Source organism: Puma concolor, chromosome B3 (assembly GCF_028749965.1).
Source record: "Puma concolor isolate L17-30 chromosome B3, mPumCon1.1.hap2, whole genome shotgun sequence".
Lineage (NCBI taxonomy): Eukaryota > Metazoa > Chordata > Mammalia > Carnivora > Felidae > Puma > Puma concolor.
In genome coordinates, this window is record NC_141672.1 from 103,024,660 (window position 1) to 103,045,100 (window position 20,441).

At 45.9% G+C, this 20,441-nt stretch overlaps 1 protein-coding gene across 1 annotated transcript in view; it reads left to right on the forward strand.

Annotated features, from left to right (window-relative positions):
- The window catches only part of LIPC (lipase C, hepatic type), a 140,485-nt gene extending 121,592 nt beyond the window's left edge, over positions 1-18,893 (forward strand). The window contains exons 7-9 of the mRNA XM_025919973.2: positions 11,653-11,770; positions 13,451-13,669; positions 18,654-18,893. Of these exons, the coding sequence (XP_025775758.1) occupies positions 11,653-11,770; positions 13,451-13,669; positions 18,654-18,765 (449 nt within the window). The 3' untranslated portion in view covers positions 18,766-18,893. The remainder of the gene's footprint in view (positions 1-11,652; positions 11,771-13,450; positions 13,670-18,653) is intronic.
- Positions 18,894-20,441: the final 1,548 nt, after the last annotated feature.

The window sequence follows — 20,441 nt, forward strand, 5'->3', positions numbered from 1 at the left end:
GAACCAGAGGTCAGAGCCGTGGCCTCGTTTGGGGCTGGAGCCAGCAGAGAAATGCTCCAGTGAAGCCAGAGTCGTGTCCTCCATGAGTGAACAAGCTGACATCTGTTGCTATTAACATTTCTGTCTAATCCTTTAAACAGCTCGTGAGTGATTTAGCATCTTACTGTTTCACTGCACATGCTCACCGGTGCCGGGAGAAGCTCGGCCCTGCACTGTTTGATTATTACTGTGCAGAATATTTGTAGCTGCAGAAGGTGAACATGCCATCACCACCACTTTGCATTTATGTGCACCGCGTTTTATACAAAACATCAGATGCAGCCATCACCTCTTTGTGGTCCCCACAGCAGCCAAGCGAGGTCGGCAGGGCCGGTTATGATCTCATTTTAAAGAGGAGGGAAGCACAGCTTGGGTGGAGTGACCCTCCCACGGCCATACAGCCTGGAAGGAGGCCAAGAGCCAGGTGCATCCGACCCCCAGCCTCTATTCCTTTTATTATCACACTAGCAAGTTCAAGTTCCCAGGCGATTTATTTTTTAGGCACAGGATTCCTGTTTATCTGAACTTCTGCTCTCTAGCCAGATTTCCCTTCCGTGAAGCCCAGGAATGACAGAAATCCGCTGTGGGCAGCTGATAGCTTCTGAGAGCATTATAGTGAAGGTGGACCTTTCCTGCCTGAGGGGCCAGAGGGTCCCCTCTGCTGTCTGACCCTTTGGGGGTGGAGGAGGCAAAGGTACCACCCCGGATCAGGCGAGTGAACTTGGAAGGCCTCCTGCTTAAGGGAGCTTTCCCACCGCAGGCTGCCAATTAGACACTCATTTGGGTTAACCAGCTCCTCTTTTAAATGGCAAAGCTGCCTGGAGTGATTAAGCCCCTCCGATAATCACATTTCTCTGGATCTACTTTAAATCGTGGAATGTTAGCATTTCTAGAGACTATTCTACCCTGCCATTTCATGGACGCAGACACCCAGGCCCAGATGGGGGAAATATTTGCCCAGGGACACAAAGTAAATTTCTGGTAGTCAGCATTTAGATCTGGACCTCCAAACAACTGGCTGAGTGATTTTTCACCTCAGTAATCTGCCCCTGGTCTGTTCGTGTGGGTGAAGGAGGGAGGAGAGAAGAGGGGGAAGACTTTGTTTTCTCCTTGACATCAGCTGAGAAGAAAGGAGGCCATTTTTCACCTTCCAGAGCTGAGGTGTGTGTCTGAAGTGAAGAGTTTGGTCTAGTCAGAGGACATCTATGGGGGGCTTAGAACTGGGGGCGCCATGGGGGGCGGGGGCAGGCAAGCACACAGAGAAGGAAGAGGGGAGGGGAAGACCAGTAGACACAGCCAGGCTGAGTTCCTTCCTTTTACCAAGGACCCACGCGCCCAACCACCACACGCCACTGGTGTGAGCTCACAGGGCTCTCTTTCCTATGAAGGAGGACCAGAGTTGCATTAGGGCAGCACCACCTCACCCCAGCAGCTCCCAAAAGCCAATGTGTTCATCCATTCATTCATTTTTCAAGCATAAGTTGAGCCAGAGTAGGCAGAGTCCCTACTTCACAGGGCTCAGTGGAGACCAGCCACCTCCCACATGTCGATGCTCAGCGCTATCCCAGGAAGATGGGCCATGAGTCACTTGGAGACAAAAATCAGGTGTCTTTATTGCCAACCACTGATCTTGCTCCAGACACTTCTGATGTTCACGGGACCCACGAGGCCAGTGATATGGAGGCTATGAGGCAGGACTGTCTGAAACTGGTCAGAACTCACGTTGGCCTCTAACCGAGACTCCTGTGACAAGCTGTAACCTGCACTACACCCTCCCTTCTTTGGGGCCTCCAAATCCTCCCTGGTTCTGCTTCAGTCCTTCCAGTGAGCAAAATCCTATTCTGTTCGTTGTTGGGGAGCAGCATCCCTGGAGTCACATCAAGCTGTCCTAGGTATGGCCAGAATCATCCCCAGTTGAGACTGCCTGGTCAGGAGCAGCTGCTCATGGGACACTGCGGTCCATATAATGCTGCATCATCCAGTATGGTAGCCGCTCATCATATGTGATGATTTAAATTACTTAGAATTAAATACGATCAAAAATTCGATTCCCCAATCACACCACCTTCCAAGTGCTCAAATAAGTGGCCGCAAGATCAGAGACCACAAAAATGGATCACTTCCATCATCGTAGAAAGTTCTATCGATGGTACTGGCACAAGGCCTTTAATCTAGGTCCCCATAACTGCACCTCTCTCCACCCATCATGGTCATGATCATCTCTGACTTGGGCCCCCCAAACCTATTTCTCTGGCATTTGATGAATACTTATAGATTCTTAAAAGAAGAGACTTGCCCAACCCTGGTTACAGAGAACCCGTAATTCATATTTTTCAAGAACATCTAATTGTACGATATATTTTAGTGCAGGATCTGGCTGGGCAAGATAAACATCACCTCCTGATTGTAGCTTCACAAAGGGTGACTAACTTAACCCTCCCACCTCTGCCTCCCAAGATATTTCAACAAAACCATCAAAGGATCTGTTTCCTACAACTGCTGGCTTGCCAGAACCCAGTGCCCACTGGGAGAACACACAGCAGCGGAAGAGAATGGGGAGAGTGACGCAAGGCAGTTTATTGTCCACTTCCATTTTCAGTCTCGCAGGAAGAACCCTCACCAGTCCGGGAGCTTGTGTTTTGCTTTGTTTGTTTGTTTGTTTGTTTGTTCGTTTTTATTTGAGAGAAAAAAAAAGCACAGGAGCACACTCCAGCAGGGGAGAGACACGGTCGGGGGGAGGTGAACAGAGAGAGAGAGAAAGAGAGAGAGAGAGAGAGAGAGAAGAGAGAATCCCAAGCACAGAGCCCAATGTGGGGCTCAATTCCACAACCCTGGGATCATGACCTGAGTCAAAATCAAGAGTCAGATGTTCAACCAACTGAGCCACCCAGAGGCCCCTAGAAGCCTGGGTTCCAAGAGAGAAGAGAGGGGAACATACCCATCCTGAGGAAGTTCTGCTTAGCAAAGGCCACACCTAATTAATCTCCTGGGGTAGGACGAGGCCACTAGGAGGTGAGGAAGGCGGTGTTTAAGGGGGCCTATTCTGTCCAGGCTCCATGAAGGGTATGTCGTACTCCTTTATCATTTAATCCTTGCGACAACCCAAACAGGGAGACAGGGAGACAGAGATTGAGACGGGTGGCGCTGGGAACGAATTATGGTGAATTTCCCAATAAATAAATTGAGATTCAGAGACATTAAGGCTTCCCATAGTCACACAGTTTGTGAGTAGCAAATGCAGCGTGTGACCCCAGGTCGCACTGATTCCATGGCCCTTGCTCTTCCCCTTCACATGGCCTCCTGAGCAGAGCACCAAGGCAGGTTCTTCCCCTCTCTCTCCCTCTCTCTCTCTCTCCCCCTCTCCCTCCCTCCCCCTCCCCCTTCTGCTCTCCCTATCCCTGTTCCTCTCCCTCTCTCCCTACACTCTGAGCCTCATCCCACCTATGCGAACTTCCTTGAGTACTCTTTCCTCCTGGCTGACCAGACAAACTCTGACTTTGGGTGGTGGGGTTGGGGGAGGGGGGGGTGGTCTGTTTGTCTCTGGCTTCTCTCGATGACTTCTTTGGAAGGTTTTTGCTGATTTCCACGGAGAGGTCTAGAAAAACTCATGGGTGAGTAGACACAGCACAGGCTTGAGATTGGGAATAAGGAATGTCCAGAATTTGGCTTTGTTGCCAAGCTTATATGTGACCTTGGCCTAGTGACAAAACCTATGTGGGCCTGTTTCTTCAGCCACAAAGTGATCGTATGTGGCTGAGCACGGGGGTGAACCACTAAAACTGGCACCTACGGGTGCAGCTCGGAACCGTGCCTGGTAAGGTCTGTGTATAGGAAGGGAGTAGGTGTCACTGGGTTAACACGTTCTACAAGTCGGGCGCTTTTATACCTGCCGTCTCATCACATCCTCACAACAACTCTGTGACAGTGCTCTACATGCCCATTTTACACATGAGGAAACTGAGCTTCAGAGCGGGCACGAGGGCTCATGGCCATGTGGCAGTAGGTGCGAGAGAGAGGATTCCAGCCCCTCAGTTGAGGGCTCTTATTGCCCTCTCATGTGAAGCACTTAGGGCACAAACAGCAGGAAGCAGGGTGCCACTCCTTACCACACACACACTCCCTCATCTCCAACCCCAGCAGAAGAGGCAACTGCCCACAGAAAGGGGAAGTGTCCAGGCTCATGACAACAGGGTGTCAGGGAGGAAAATTTTTCCTTGACCCTTTTGAGGTTCTTTTGAAAAAATTTTTTTAATGTTTATTTATTTTTGAGAGAAAGAGCACGTGCGAAAGTGCACTTAAGCAGGGGAGGGGTAGCGAGAGAGGGAGACAGAGTCTGAAGCAGGCTCCAGGCTCTGAGCTGTCGGTGCAGAGCCTTATGCAGGGCTCAAACACACAAAATGTGAGATCGTGACCTGAGCCAAAGTCAGACGCTTACCGACTGAGCCACCCAGGTGCCTCAACACTTTTTAGGTTCTTTTGGCTGGTCTCTTAATTAAGCTCACATCAAACAGATTTGCAGGAGAAGACTGTAATTTTATAGGGACTAGAACCTCACATAGACACGAGAGATTTAAAGAAGTCAAACATCTGAGGCCTCTTATAAGGAGAAGGGAGCAGGCCTGAGGGGTTTCAAAGAAAAGGAAATTAATTTACAGAGAGATGGGAAGATGTTTGGGAAACAAATGCTTGTCACACCAAGCAGAGGCAATGGGACACAGAGAGGAATCAACCAACAGGCCCGTCTGAGCTCTGGCTTACCACACCTCACCCGGACTCTGCACCTCTCTGCTGTGGGAGCTCTCTTCCTGCACCAGCTCCCCTCTCCAAATTCTTTGGGGCAAATAAGGGGGAAGCAAGAAACTCTTCCCGAGTCTTTTGGGCCTTGATTGTCTTCGGCTCAAAATCACCCACATGCCAAAGTAGCACATTTGGGAGAGGCTCGTTCGGGAGTGCTTCGGGGGTATCACACTTGTGGTGCGGTACTATTAAGCCCAAATGTGGGCACCAACATAAGCACACAGCTGCAAGAGACACATGGTCACAAAACCACGTGTGCCTGCCTGTCCTCCAGCCTGCTCTGAGCACGGCTGCCCCCGCCCTCGCCCCTGCCCAGCACCCTCCTCTGGCCTCAGCGGTCCCACCGTCTGAAGCTGCCCCTCTCGCCTCAGAGGCCGTTCGTGTCTAAGGACAAGCCCTTGGTGCTGCAAGACAACACAAGAGATCCCATCCCTCCGATCTTCATGAAAGAAAATCAATACACTGAAAGAAAAGACCTCTTTGATGTGTGCAAAGAGAGTAGTAATATGTCCCAGAGCCAATATCTAATGATCCGCAATCATTTTTTTTTTCCGTGAGACAAAAAAGAAAAAAAAGAAGAAACAAACTATTCTCTTTCTGTAAATTCCACAATCCAATGCCGACAGCAGCTGGCTTATGCAAAGAAACTTAAGTTTTTTGTTTTTTGTGTTTTTTTTAACGTTTATTTATTTTTGAGACAGAGAGAGACAGAGCATGAACGGGGGAGGGTCAGAGAGAGAGGGAGACATAGAATCTGAAACAGGCTCCAGGCTCTGAGCCATCAGCACAGAGCCCGACGCGGGGCTCGAACTCACGGACTGCGAGATCATGACCTGAGCCGAAGTCGGCCGCTTGACCGACTGAGCCACCCAGGCGCCCCTTAAGTTGTTTTTTACGTGGCACCAGTGGGGCTCACGTGAGATCAGAATCCAGGGTGCTTGGGGTATTTGAATCTCAGAATGACTCTCTATAGGTGGAGAATCTCCAGAGGCCTCACACGTCTGCTCTAGATGGCATTTGCCCGATCTCATTCAGGGTTAATGGACTGTTTCATCCTCTTTATCTTTAAGACCTAAAATAATTTCTTCTGCCTGAACTGAGGAATGCATTGGGCTGGCCCCTTTGCAGTCACAAGATCAAAAGCATTTCTCCTAAATCATTTTTTAAAATCCTTATTAAACATGTCAGAAGGGAAAGTGAGCAAAATTACTCACCCTTTTTTCCTTAATCTTTGTAACAGCATCATTGTCCCGGAGTTGCAGGGAGAGGGGATGATAGGCAAATTGTCTTTTTTTTTTTTTTTCTTGTAAAGGAAAACACAAAAATCCAAAATAAGAACATCTAATTAGTTCTCAGTATGAAAGGCTCTTTCATATTTACAAAAATTATGTCATTTCAAGATTTCACCAAAAAAGTGACTTTTCTAGTGCAGGTAATTCAGGACTCTGTGCTGTCAACCTGCTGAGTTCTGCAGCTGGGCTCTTGCAGACACAAGGGTGCCCTCGTCCACTCACTCCTGTGCCCCTCCACAGCCCATACATCTTTCAGGAGCTCTTGGGAAGCCGGTGGACTCAGGCCACTTCTGCACCTTTGGGGTTCTGACTTCCTGCACAGGCCCCACCCCAGGGAGACAATGAGGGAGGACAGGAGATTCTCATTCAAAGGATGCTAAAGGGGTCCTGGCAGGCCGACCCCTGGATTTTACACCTTTCCCCAGAACCGTGGAACCACAGCATTTCAGATGTAGGATTCAATCTCCTCCTACTCACAGTTTAAGAACAAAGGAAGACAAAAACCCATCTCCAGTGGAGGGACATGAAACATTTATCCCCACTCAGGGGCTAGGCATTCAGGGGACAGGCAGGAGGAATCTGCAGCAGTGATAGCCCAGGACGGATGTCGGTGGGTGAGGCCCAGCAGGCACTTCGTCTTGATGGCCTCATTCCAGGCAGGTTTTGACAGCAGCTTTGCTTCAGGGGCTGAGTGTTTGCATTTGCTGTCAAAGGGCGGATGCAGCTTCCAGAACCAGAACCCCAGGAGACAGTGGGAAGGGGATTTTAGAATGAGACAGACACCTGAGTTCAAATTCTGCTCCACTTGTAACACTCTGGGTGGCCTTGGACATGTGTCCAAATCTCTGCTTCCTTGTCTGTAATCCACCAGAATAACTGACACCCTACCACTCTAGGTTTCAGGAGAAAACAGGACTCCGCCGGCCGAGGTCAGCTCCAGGGAGTGGGCAGGACTCCTTACAGAGGGCGGGTGGTATTACAGAAACCACACAGCAGCTACTTGTGGGGCACAGTTACTTCGTGGTCCGGCTCCAAAGCAGGCAGGAGCAGAGGGAAAAACACCCTGACCTTTCTCTGCTCTGCCCTCATCACCTGCTCATGCCTCCCAACCAGAAACCATCTGGCAAGGGAACCCGGGAGATGTAGGCCATGGGGCGGGCAGAGAGTGGATGGGGATAGCAGGGGTAGGTGGAGAAGATGGAACCTGACCAGCATGTTATCCTTATTTAGTCTTGTTATGAGGACCAAAAATGATGTATGTAATCGCTTAGTATGTAGCCTGATGTATAGCAGGGTCTCAGCAAATGAACATTATATCTCATTATGCCAATTCACAGTTAGGGTCTTTCAGGCAGCAGATGTCCTGCCTTATTTTCACACAAATAGCCCCCCAATACCCCTTAGACACCTGGTGCATGCTGAGACTCGTGGAGATAGAAGCCTTACTATGACACCAAGCCTGCCCTCGGGGAGAGAAGACATGGACATTGACGCCCATGAGACAGGAAAACAGGAGGTGACCAGGGTCACAAATGTGACTCGGCTTCCCAGCTGCAAGGTCCTCTAAGTCCGGGCCATGGCTTCTGGTTCTCTTGTTTTCCATTCTACTCTGTTTAAAAGCTTTATCTTCTTCCAATAAAATTCTAATTAGAATCCCTGCATATTGTAGAAAACACAAAACTTGCAGAAAAGCGTAAAGAAGAATAAAAATTACCCCTCTTTCCTCTCCAAAGACAAGCACTGTTATATTTTTATGAATCTCCCTCCTGTGTGTTCTGTTTTATAAAGTTGGTCTCATGTTAGATATGCAGTTTTGTATCCTGGTTGTTGTTTGGGGTTGTTTTTGTTTTCGCTTTCCACTTCTTTTATAAGGATTGAAATTGCTCCAAAAATGTCTTTTAATGACTCCATAAATCACATGGTTGGGAACATGAACCCAGAATCAGCAGACTCACCTCTAATTGCAGCTTCACCAGCCCTTAGCTGCGTGACAATGGACAAGTTACTTGACTTCCCCCACCGTCAGCTTCTGCGTGTGTTAACCACTGCGGAGGGAGGATAGAGTGGGCGTCTCACAAAGTCATCGTTAATGAGAAATGAGATAATTACGTGAACCGATTAGCTCTGTGTCTGAGACATGGTAAACAGCTGAATGGTAGTTATCATAATGGTCATTATTAGTCCATAGTCTCTCCTCTGTTGGTGACTATCCAAGGTGCTTCTGATTTATTTTTAGTGAAGTAATCCTGCTATGACACTCTCGAACTTAAATCTCTTTCCATACTTCAACTTTTTCCTTAGGGTATATAAAGTTATGGTCCCAGGTACAAACACTTAAAAGTTCAAGTCCTGGAGCCGGGTGGTCAGGGCTTACATCTGGCTGTGTGATACTGGAAAGGTCACGTAACCTCTCTGTGCTTCAGTTGCCTCTTCTCTAAAAGGAGGTGATGAGGGACGCCTGGGTGGCGCAGTCGGTTAAGCGTCCGACTTCAGCCAGGTCACGGTCTCGCGGTCCGGGAGTTCGAGCCCCGCGTCGGGCTCTGGGCTGATGGCTCAGAGCCTGGAGCCTGTTTCCGATTCTGTGTCTCCCTCTCTCTCTGCCCCTCCCCCGTTCATGCTCTGTCTCTCTCTGTCCCAAAAATAAATAAACGTTGAAAAAAAAAAAAAAAAAAGAAAAAAAAAAAAGAAAAAAAATTTTAAAGGAGGTGATGATAGTGTCAGCTGTTGTGAGGGTTACATGAGATAAGAGATGCAAAGTGCCTGGCACAGGTAAACAAAATACATATTAGCCAGTGTTGTTACCGTGCATACTCCCAATTGTACTCCTTTATCCTTTATCCCCAACGGCTTTTAGCACTGGGCTGAGCACCAGTAGACTTCAATTAATACACATTAAATTGGATTAAAATTGGTTGGTAGGAGTGTTCCTTGAGTACTCGGGAAGATGCCCCGCCTCCTCGTTAGGAGGTTAACCCTCAGGCCAGCCCTCCTGCCCCGTCCTGTCCTCATCCAGCCCCACCCACACCTACAGCCTGTGTCTTTGGAAGGACCTTTCCTTTTGCCTCTGTTCAACTTACAACACTGTCTGCCTGTTACAGGCTTCTCTTGACAGACCCCAAATAGCATAAGGCCTCGGAGGCTTCTGAGATGATAGGCCAGAGTCCCTGTCTCCATCACTGCGACCTAAGGTTGAAGAACCCTTTCTGGAACCTGGGCCCAGAGCCTTTCTCCTATTTCTCACCCCCAGCCTCCTAGTCCTGAGAGCATCAAACTACTTTATCCCATGCTTAAGGATCTGAGCTTAAGGACCTGAGCACCTATTATGCACGGGGCACTGTCCAAGAGGCCAGATGATGCCCAAGCTGGCTCCTACCTAAAGCAGAAAACTTCATGGCCTATAAATCAACTGTTAGTGTTTGGTTCTTGCTGGAAACATAAAAATACATGAATAAACTTTGGTGCTTCAGAGCAAACCCTAGAGATAACCCCAGGAACATAAGCTAATCCACCGTAAGACCAAATGAGAAGGTTGATTTATGTCAAAGGGGTGGGTGGGGTAAATAACCCAGAATCCCAGCAATACAGGCAAACCAGGACACCGCAGCTGGGGTGTTGGCAAACACACCATGAGCTGCCGCCAGGTTTGCACATAGCTACTAACCTCCAGTAGAAATGCACCATTTGGCAGGTAGTAGGTTGATTCACAAAGAGGGTGAATTTCCACACACTGGATGTATGGGATGGATGAACAAGGGGCTAGTGCCACGATCTATGCTTTCCAGTGGGAATTCTCCTAAAACACAGCTTGAAACTCGGGTGTTGGATTCTCAGAGGTGACTTCCATCCTGCTTAATAGGAATACCCTTCTTTTTACTCCAGAGCAAACTGTCAGTGTGTTCATCCCACAAAATTTATTAGACACCTACTATGTGGAAGGCACTGTATCAGGATTACTGGATTAATTATTACCTAGAACAGGAAGGGCAAATACACAGCAAGCATGCCATAAATCCCTCTCCTTTGCCCAAGGCAGACACCAGTCTTCCCAAGAACCTGGGTGTAGCCTCAGAACCCATCTCAACACAGGGCTCTGGGCAGTCCTATCAATCAAGTGGACTTGGCATACCCTGTGAAACCTGTTTGCCACGTTGGAGCTAAAACCCTACAGGTATTTAGAGAATATGTGGACAGCAAAAGAGAGAAGTCCAAGCAGCAACCAGCCATTTTGGAATGAGGTGGGGTAATTTCAGAAACAGCCCAATAGACGGTTGTGACAACGCAGGGGAAGTCAAGGCCATCTTAGGAGCCTTAGCAGTAGGTCCAAGCGAAGAGTCAGACTCTCCTGTGTGATCTTGAACATGTCCCTTCACCTCTTGGGCCCCAGGTTTCTTATTTATAAAAGGGGACGATGATGACAATACCTACTTTACAGGGTTGTTATGACGAGTAAATGAGATGATGCCCTGTGAAGTGTTTAACGAACCCGTCTAATAGCAAGGAGTGTACTTGTAGTAATTATATATAGACTGCATTTAGGTAAGGAAGAGTAAAATAAGTTCCCCTCTCTAAACAGCCCAGTAGAAGGACTTTCTGAGCATTTGACAAGATGGAAAAATTTTAGGCCCAAGTGCCAGCACTAGAGTTATCTTATTTCCATCAGAAAATGTTCTCCTTGGGGTGCCTGGGTGGCGCAGTCGGTTAAGCGTCCGACTTCAGCCAGGTCACGATCTCGCGGTCCGGGAGTTCGAGCCCCGCGTCGGGCTCTGGGCTGATGGCTCAGAGCCTGGAGCCTGCTTCCGATTCTGTGTCTCCCTCTCTCTCTGCCCCTCCCCCGTTCATGCTCTGTCTCTCTCTGTCCCAAAAATAAATAAACGTTGAAAAAAAAAATTAAAAAAAAAAAAAAAAAAAGAAAATGTTCTCCTTGACCCCCACAGAGCTAGTGCCCAGGAACTGTTCCAGAATATAGAGATGTGGTCATTAGGGCATATGCTTCTTAATTAGAGCTCTGTCCACCCCAAATGTGACCCCATCAAACAGAGGCAAAGCTAAAAAATGGCAGTGTGTTCTCTCGCTTTTGTCAGATGCCTGAAAGGTGATAATATCCTTCAATTTATGAAAGGGGACTTTTAACAAATACTAACTACCAGTTTATGAAAGGGGACTCTTAACAAATACTAACTACCAATTTATGAAAGGGGACTAGTCCAACAGGATTGTATCTAGAAATGGGTGAGAATGCTAGGTATACCAGATTCCTATTCTGCCTTCTTCTGTTGGATAGTGATTATTGTATTACAAATACACCAGATGTCCCCTGTAGACATTTAGCAAATACAGAGAAAGAAAAAGAAAAATATATAAAGCATTCATAATCCCACCACCCAGGGGGAAAAAACGTTGGTGTCAACCCATCTAGACATTACCCTCTGCATTTTTAAATTTTAAAAGTATAAGATTTTTAATTTAAAACATCCACTTAAATTCTCTGGGTCTCTCCCTTTCCCCCTCCACCTTTTCACTTCAGTGTATCATTACCAGTTCAAGATCCAGTTCATCAACCAACTTGAGAAACCAGTAGAACCAACGTTTACTATGACACTCCTGGGAACAAAAGAGGAAAACCAGAAAATTACCATCACTCTGTGAGTACAAGTTGCAGCCCCGTCTCTGGTGACGACGTGCTGCTTTTTCTCGCAGGGTCTAGATGGACCCTGTGCTCTTCAAGGGTCAGGCCGGACACAGCTTATTCTTCTCAGCCCATATGACTGTTCCAAACATCTTTCAGACGGGACGTACCCCCGAGCCCAGCCCCGCAGATTGCTTTATGATGGAACTACCCGGGTTTGCAACGATTCATTGCCCTGTGAGCTGAGTGGAGAGGGAAGCCGGAGGTGGCGAGAGCCATCCACAGTGCAGGAAGAAGAGCCGGGCAGGGAGGAGCAGGGAGGGCTGGAGCAGGTGTCCACAGGACGGCCCGGAGTCCCTTTCCAGTGAGTTCTGAGAACCGTAACACAGAAATAAAACTGGTTTCAACTTCGCACACATTTCCCATCTCGGTCAGCCTGCACTGCCAGCCTGCCCATCTGTCCTTTGCCCTGTTACACACCTGCTCACAAGGCAAACAGTGGCCTCATGCCTCCCTCAGAGGCTCACCAGCTTCACTGGCCAGAAAAAGGCTGCTTTCTCTCAGCATCTCCACCCTCAGCATGGGGTCTTTCTGGGAAGCGACACTCCACCTGCTCCAGGGACAGTCCTCAGGTCTGGAAAATGGCCCCCAGCTTTGGATCTCTGATCATCAATCACATTGATTCCATCATTCAGCAAGTGTTTGTGCTATGCCCCAGAGGTAGAGGACCCTAGCCCTAGTATGCTCACAGCCGAGCAGGGTAGATGGATTCCTGAACAATTCTTGACAACATTCTGCAGGAAGAGCAATGGCGAGCTGTGCAGGGGAACCCTCCATCCACCTGTCTCGCCCTAAATCCAGGGTTACCTCTGCACTGTCCTAGATCTCTCCTGGGAAATAGCTCCATAGTGGGAAGTCACTGTGGCTTTCCATGCTTCTCAGTCAATGTTGGGACATGTTAATGTCTTGGAGATTAGTGAGTAAAGCTGCTAATGATATCTAAGGGCCTGCATTTAAATCTTGCTCCAAATTGGTCCATCACCTAAACATGTGGTTTTCTGTTACTGTTATACTTTGTTGTTTCTATTTATATGGGGAGAAAAAAAAGGACTAGTGGGAAAATAAGAGTGTGGTGTGGCTTTACTTAAACCCACAGAGAGCTGAACTGCCACGAGGTCATTGCCAAAGCCCCATTGTCTTCTCTTTCCTGATGTGTTAGTGTTGAAGCTAGGAAACCTGAGCTAAAGAAGGTTACCAGATTCACTATGGCAGAACTCTCAGAGCCTTTTAAATATGCTAACACAGTGGCCCCTGGGTGGCTCAGTCAGTTAAGTATCTGACTCTTGATTTGGGCTCAGGTCATGATCTCACAGTTTGTGAGTTCAAGCCCCACATAAGGTTTTTTGCTGACAGAGTGGAGACTGCTTGGGATATTCTAAATAAATAAATAAATAAATAAATAAATAAATAAATAAATAAAAATATCCTAACATAGGATGTAGCATGGTTTTCCCAATATTAATAGTCTGGCATACCACTGCTTTTTCTAAAAATAGTCTGTCCAACACCAGTTTGGGAAAAGCAACAGAAAAGACCTCCCTAAGTCACTCAGGCAAGCCTAACATATCCTGCATGTGTCCAAACATGACTTTGCTGTTACAGATAAACTGGGTCTGATTTCCTTTGTATCTTCAAGGGATCAAGAAATTACTAGTAATAAAACCTACTCCTTCCTTATCACGTTGGATTTGGATATCGGTGAGCTGGTCATGATCAAGTTCAAGTGGGAAAATGGCGCAGTATGGACCAATGTCTGGAACACGGTCCAAACCATCATCCCATGGAGCAGAAGGCCCCTCTACTCGGGTCTTGTTGCAAAGACCATCAGAGTCAAGGCGGGAGAAACCCAGCAACGGTGAGTGCAAACACAGCCTTCCCTGACACCTGTCATGCACCTGCATGTACCAGCACTTCCGTAATTAATACTTACATTTATATCATAAAGTGTGCATTATCATGTCCTCATGATGGCTTATAGATGCTCAGAAATGTGAAATGACCATCCTGAGTTCACACAGCCATAGGTGGAAGGACCAAGATCTTCTGACTCCCAGTCCAGTCTCTTCCCACTGCCTGTGGTTAACAGCTACCTGCCTCTGGAGTTTGAGAAACCACCTCAGTGGTGCAGTGCTTTTCAAACTTCAGCATGCAGGTGAATCACCAGGAGATGTCCAAGGACTGTACTTTGGCAAGGACCAAGTTGTGACATTTCCTTTTTATTGTTCACCCAGAGAAATGCTTGTAACAGATCACAATCTCAAAATCTCATTCTGCGATGGTGCCTTTCAAATCTTAGAGTGCCAAAGAGTCAGTGGGAAGCTTATTAAATATGCAGAATTCCTGAAGCCACCTCCAGAGCTCCTGATTTATGGTGGTTTGTGAAGGGACCCAGGACACACATTTGCTAATAAAAGCCCTAAGAAATTCTGATGTGGACCAATGGAGTAAGCCTTAAGAAATGCTACTCTGTGTGATTTAACATCTCCCTTGGCCCCAAGGTCCCCAGGGACAATAAGGGGTTGGGGACAGAGTAGGACATAAAAGAAAGAAAGGGTGGTCCAGCTGTGCCTTCAGTCCTATCAGCAGAGCAGAGGGATGCCCAACATATTTTGCCATGGCAACCATGCCCATGAAAGGAGAATTCTGTCCTTCCCCAGACCATTCCTCCTCCTCCCCATTGTGTTCAGGAAACTTGTCTCTCCTCTCCCACCTTCCTTTGTTGGAAAGCCCATTTCTCTCTTTGGCTTGTCCTCAGTAGAGATGGAAAACAGCAGGCCTCTCACCTCTGAACTACATTCCTCCCTCCCCCGACAGGCTTCATGGCCAGGAGCGGTCCCATGGCAGATTTATGCCCCGGAGTCCTTTACACAACAGCGCTCTGAGATTTTATCTCCCTGGGATACAAAATCCTGGCAATTACTAAGAGCATACTCTGCAGCCTGCCAACAGATTTCTCCACATGATCAATTTGAGAAAATTAAACTGTTTCTCTCCTCGTATACACTTAGCTATTCTTGCATGACTTTCTGGCCCTTTAGAAGAGCTCTACTTCTGAAAACCACCCTTCCCTGCATTCTCTCAGCTAGATGGTAATTCCTCAGTTCTAGAGGCTGTTCACCATGACGATTCTCTGTGACTTGACCTGAAAAGCTGTATAAAACACAACACAACCTTCTCACTGGTGCTTACCCACACGGTTCTGAAGAAGGAAAGGGCAGAGGGAAGGGAATGGTGCTTACAGAGCTCCCACCGCGTGGTGGGCACAGAATTAAGTCTAGAGTGTTAGTCTCATGTAACCTTCCCAATGACCCTCTGAAATGGGTAGGACTGGCTGTGCAGATTAGGAAGCTGAGGCTCATAGATAGACATTACACAGCTTGGGCTGATAATTGTCTGGGCCCAGATCTGATTCAGGGTTTGTCTGATTCATTGCCTATTTACTGCCCATGCACTGTTTCCAACAGTCCCTTCCTCTATTAATCTTGGCCCCATGAATTTGACTTTCCTTAGTCTAAGCCAGCAGAGTTGCAGGGCTGGACATTAATATACATGCGTATCAAACCCTTCCTTGGAGCTGTAAGAGGTACATGCTGGACAATGAGAAGGGGTTGTGGGACCCATTGTTTTTTAAGTTGCAAGTACTCAGTGCCTCCCTGTGCATCTTCACACTATGAGGTGCCATTAGGGGAAAGCAAAAAAATCTGAGCTGTGACTCTGTATAAAGAAATTCCAGGGCCTAATTAGGAAAACAAGACGCATTAATTTTACTAATAACACGCTCCATCCCAGTGCTTCTCAAGCCTTAATGTGCACAGGAATCATCTGGGAATCGTGTTGAAATGCAATTAAAATGCAGGTTGGGCGGGGCCTGAAATTCTGCATCTGTAACAAGCTCCCAGGTGCTGCTGATGTTGCTGGCACACGGACCACACTTTGTGTAAGTGAAGGTCTAGTATTGCATGGTCTAGGAAGCCTAGAAGAAAGACATCGGGTCAGGGATGCTGTGCTACAGCAGGCTTTGGGGAGGCCAGGAGGCGTTCCTGGAGAGACAGGCAGCGAGCAAAGCAGTAATGTAGGCAGAATCCACAGACCCACGTCTGCCAGTCCTAAGCTCAAATTCCACTTGCTGGTCGCCACCTGTGTAGCCTCGGACACCGACTGCACCGCTCTCAGTTCTTCCGTGATAAATGGAATTCACAATATATGTCTCGTGAGACTAATAACAACTACCAATTTTTGAGCACCTCCACAATCCGTAATCCCAGAGCCAGGGTGTAAATATTCAACCTCATAACTCTTAATCTCTCTGCTAACTACAAGGGGGAAAAAATGGTCAAGTAACTCGTTCTGTGCCTCCATGGGAGGAATTCAGTGAGAGGTGATTTTCTCTTCCAAAGACACAGAGTCAGGGATGAAAGGGCCCGTTGTGGTTGAAGAGACAGGACAGATAACATTGATTCTACAGCAGGACATAAAAAGTGATCGGCTGAACATAATGAGAAAATGTTCAATTTCCACAGTAATCATGTAAATGCAAAACAAAGATCAATGAAATTAGCACTGGTCACCCATTAGTTTGGCAGGAATTAAAAAACAGACAATATCCAGAGTTGGTAAAGGAGTGGAGAAACGGGCATTCTCATACACTATTCGTGGGAATGTAAATTATGGAGCTTCTGCAGGAGTATTTCATTCAATGACTAACATTTAGTGAGCACCTACTTTATGCTAGGTATACAGCAGTGAACAGAATAGACAAAGCCTTTGGTCTCATGGAGCTTACATTATCAAAATTTTAAATACACCTAAGACCCAGAATTTTAACTCTAGGTATCTCTCCTGGATAAATACTCCAAACATCCACAAAACATATATAGATACAAAAATGTCTATTGCAGTACTATCTGTAAATGGTAAACCATTGGGAAAATCTCAATATCCATCAATAGGAAAGCGGCTATAATGTGCGGTGGTATATCCATACAATGGGATATCGTGCAGGAGGTGAAAAAGAATGAAATAGATTCATATGGATTGTTATGAACAGGTCTCCAAGTACATTACTTGATGACAATGAAAAATTTCAGAAAAATGCATACATTATACATACATTACATACAAAAATACATACATTATAATCCCACTTCTATTAAGAATTCTTCTGTTTGGGGCACCTGGGTGGCTCAGTTGGTTGAGCGTCCGACTTTGACTCAGGTCATGATCTCACTGTCCGTGAGTTCGAGCCCCATGTCGGGCTCTGTGCTGAGAGCTCAGAGCCTGGAGCCTGCTTGAGATTCTGTGTCTCCCTCTCTCTCTGCCCCTCCCCTGCTCATGGTTGCACGCTCGCTCGCTCTCTCTGTCAAAAATAAATAAACATTAAAAAAAAAGAATTATTTATGTTTGCATATGAACATTGATATATGTATAAATGCATAGAAACAGGTCTGGAAATACATAAGCCAAACCAGGAAAGTGGAGGAGAGTGATATTGATGAAGGGTGATGGCAAAGAGGACCTTTTAATATTTGACTTCACTTATATCTTTACCATTTGAATTTTTCAAAATTGCATTCACAAATTACTCATAATACTCTTTATTTTAGCTTTCTTGAGATATAATTGACAAAATTAAGATACTTAAAGTGTACATCAGTGTGATTTGATATATGTATACATGTGAAAGGATCCTCCCCATCCAGTTAACTAACACATTCATCACCTAACACATACATAGTACAGTGTTACCAACTATAGTCACTGTGTTTTACATTAGATCCTCAGACCTTATTCATCTTACAGCTGAAAGTTTGTACCCTTTCACCAACCTCTCCCTATCTCCCCTCCCTCCAAGCCCTGGGAATCACTTTTCTACTGTTTCTATGACTTTTACTTTTTTTTTTTTGGATTCCACATATAAGTGATACCATGCAGTATTTGTCCTTCTCTGTCTGCCTTATACACTATTTTAATTATAAAAGTCTGATTTAATGAAGACTTGACCTTAGATATAATTCAAAAAAAGTGAGGCAGGCAGGCAGGCAGGAAGGGAAAGAAAGAAAGAGAAAGAAAGAAGAAAGAAAGAAAGAAAGAAAGAAAGAAAGAAAGAAAGAAGGAAGGAAGGAAGGAAGGAAGGAAGGAAGAAGAAAAACCATAAACTAGAATTCTTTGTGACTACTGACACTTTTGTCCTAATGGATACAAGTTAGCAAACAGCATCTCAGGCCAAGCTAATGAACAGTCAGAGCAGTCTAGCGGTTGGTCTCCAAGAGAGACCACAAACACAGAGCAATGTCTTCTCGAGCTGGACAGTGTCTGCACCAATAAGAGGAAGGGGCTGGGCTTACAGGGCTGAGCCCTGCAGAGGCTGGTGACAGTGGCCTCATGCCCGGGGACCTTTAAGAACAGCACTGGCAAACTGGAGCCTGCCCAAAGAAAGAAGGCTGGGGAGAGAAGCCTGCCTTGTGAGGAACAGTTGAAGGAACTGCAAATGTTTGCCCTGGAGTCAGGGCAGTGCAGTGAAAGAAACAATAGTTACCCTCAAATCTTTGACGTGCTGTGGTTGGGGAGAAAAAAGGAGAACAGCCCCAAGGACTTTCTGTTCTCACAGAGCTGAAATCACCCCAGTGCAGAGCTCTAGGAAGCAGCCTTACACTGATTGCTTTTACAGACTTGGGTTTGGTTTTTCTCTGAAGTTATGAAAATATTTGTGAACATAAGAATCTAATTTTTTAAAAATAGCATGCATTACATAAATTGAGTATTTATTTACAAAGGATGAAACACTTCAATAAGCTCCATCTAAAAGCTGATGCTCTGTTTGCTTTATGTTTTCTGTTCAGAATGACATTTTGCTCCGAAAACACGGATGGCCTACAACTCCAACCAACCCAGGAGAAAACCTTTGTGAGATGTAACAGAAACTCTAAAAAACTGAAGGGAAACATCAGATGAGCTTTAATGAAGACCCAATGTGAAAAACAAATGATCTTATTCCTCCTCTGGAATGGTTACTTTATCTGGAAACCCAAGTTATATAAACAATGTTGCATAAAGTTGAAATAAAGTTTAGATTTAAAGGAGGTGTACAGTTTCACGACTCTAAACTGAGCTTTTAAAAACTTTATTATGGGGGAACCTGGGTGACCCAGTTGGTTAATCATCTGATTCTTTCCGCTCCGGTCATGATCTCACGGGTCGTGAGTTCAAGCCCCACATTGGGCTCTGAACTGATGGCACGGAGCCTGCTTGGGATTTTGTCTCCCTCTCTCTCTGCCCCTCCCCCATACTCTCTCATTTTCTTTCTCTCTCTTTCTCAAAAACAAACATTTTAAAAAATTAAGATAAGTAAATGAATAAAATTATATTATGTAACTGTATTCAAATATTTGTAACTAAAAATTTCCTGATTAGATCTCTGATTACACAGTAATATATGCAAATATAAGTACAAATAAGAACCATTTTAGATTCTTTGTCCTAATTTACAATGTCTTTTACAGTTAAGTCAAATTTTCCATATTTCCTTCCTAGTTTATTCTGATCCGTTTTTTGAACCATGCTGGAAAGGTACTTTTTCATTATAAAACTAATGCTTCAATAAAGTGAAATTCCAATTAATCGCTAGTCGTATGTCCCAAAGTACACATCCTTTAAGACAATTCAGCTCACTAAAAGAAAAATTCTAATTAAACTAATAGCTGCCATCATACAAATTATACAATTATTTCACTGACTCAAACCAGTAAAAGTAGAATTCTCCTAAAACTATAATGATAGCATGAAAGCTGGACAGTTGGTCACTCTAACAATTAAATCACTATGGCAATAAGTCCAATTTTTCTCTTTCACTAATGCTTGCAACAAAAGCTAAGGGAAAACTTACCTCAAAGAGTTAGATACCAAATTTCAAACTGTCCAGTAAATGAAAGAATGATGCTTTAACCAGCAAATTCCATCACAAAGCATGGGAAGGAAATACGAGACATGTCAGGACTTGGATATGTATGTGCTTCAAGCAACTCAGAGAACACTGTGCACACTAAACAACCTTCCCTGACATTCACACAGGCTCAGCTCTGCACAGCTCATAACTCGCCTGCTCTTCTCAGAGCACGATACAGCAGAGCTGGTGAAACACAAATCCCTAAAAGACATCTGCCTTTGATGCAATCAATTTTAAGATTGTCTTGTATGATTCACTTTAATTTCCTTTGGAAAGACCCACAAGACTAAAGGATAGGAGTGTGGTGATGGGGAGGGGGGCGGGAAGAACAGCTTGGTCAATGTCACCTTCTGTCCTGAATGCTAATCTTGCCTGCAAAAGCACCTGACCACACTTTTCAGTAAAGTGTGCTGTGTGTGTGTCTAGAAATGATAGTCAAATGAACAGTATGTCCCATCATGTCTAAAATACCAAGATTTGGGGTGCCTGGGTGGCTCAGTCAGTTAAACGTCTGACTTCGGCTCAGGTCATGATCTCACGGCTCGTGAGTTTGAGCCCCACATCAGGCTCTGTGTGGACAGCTCGGAGCCTGGAGCCTGCTTTGGGTTCGGTGTCTCCCTCTCTTTCTGCCCTCCCCCCCCCCCCCCCGTTCACACTCTGTCTCTCAAAAATAAGTAAACGTTAA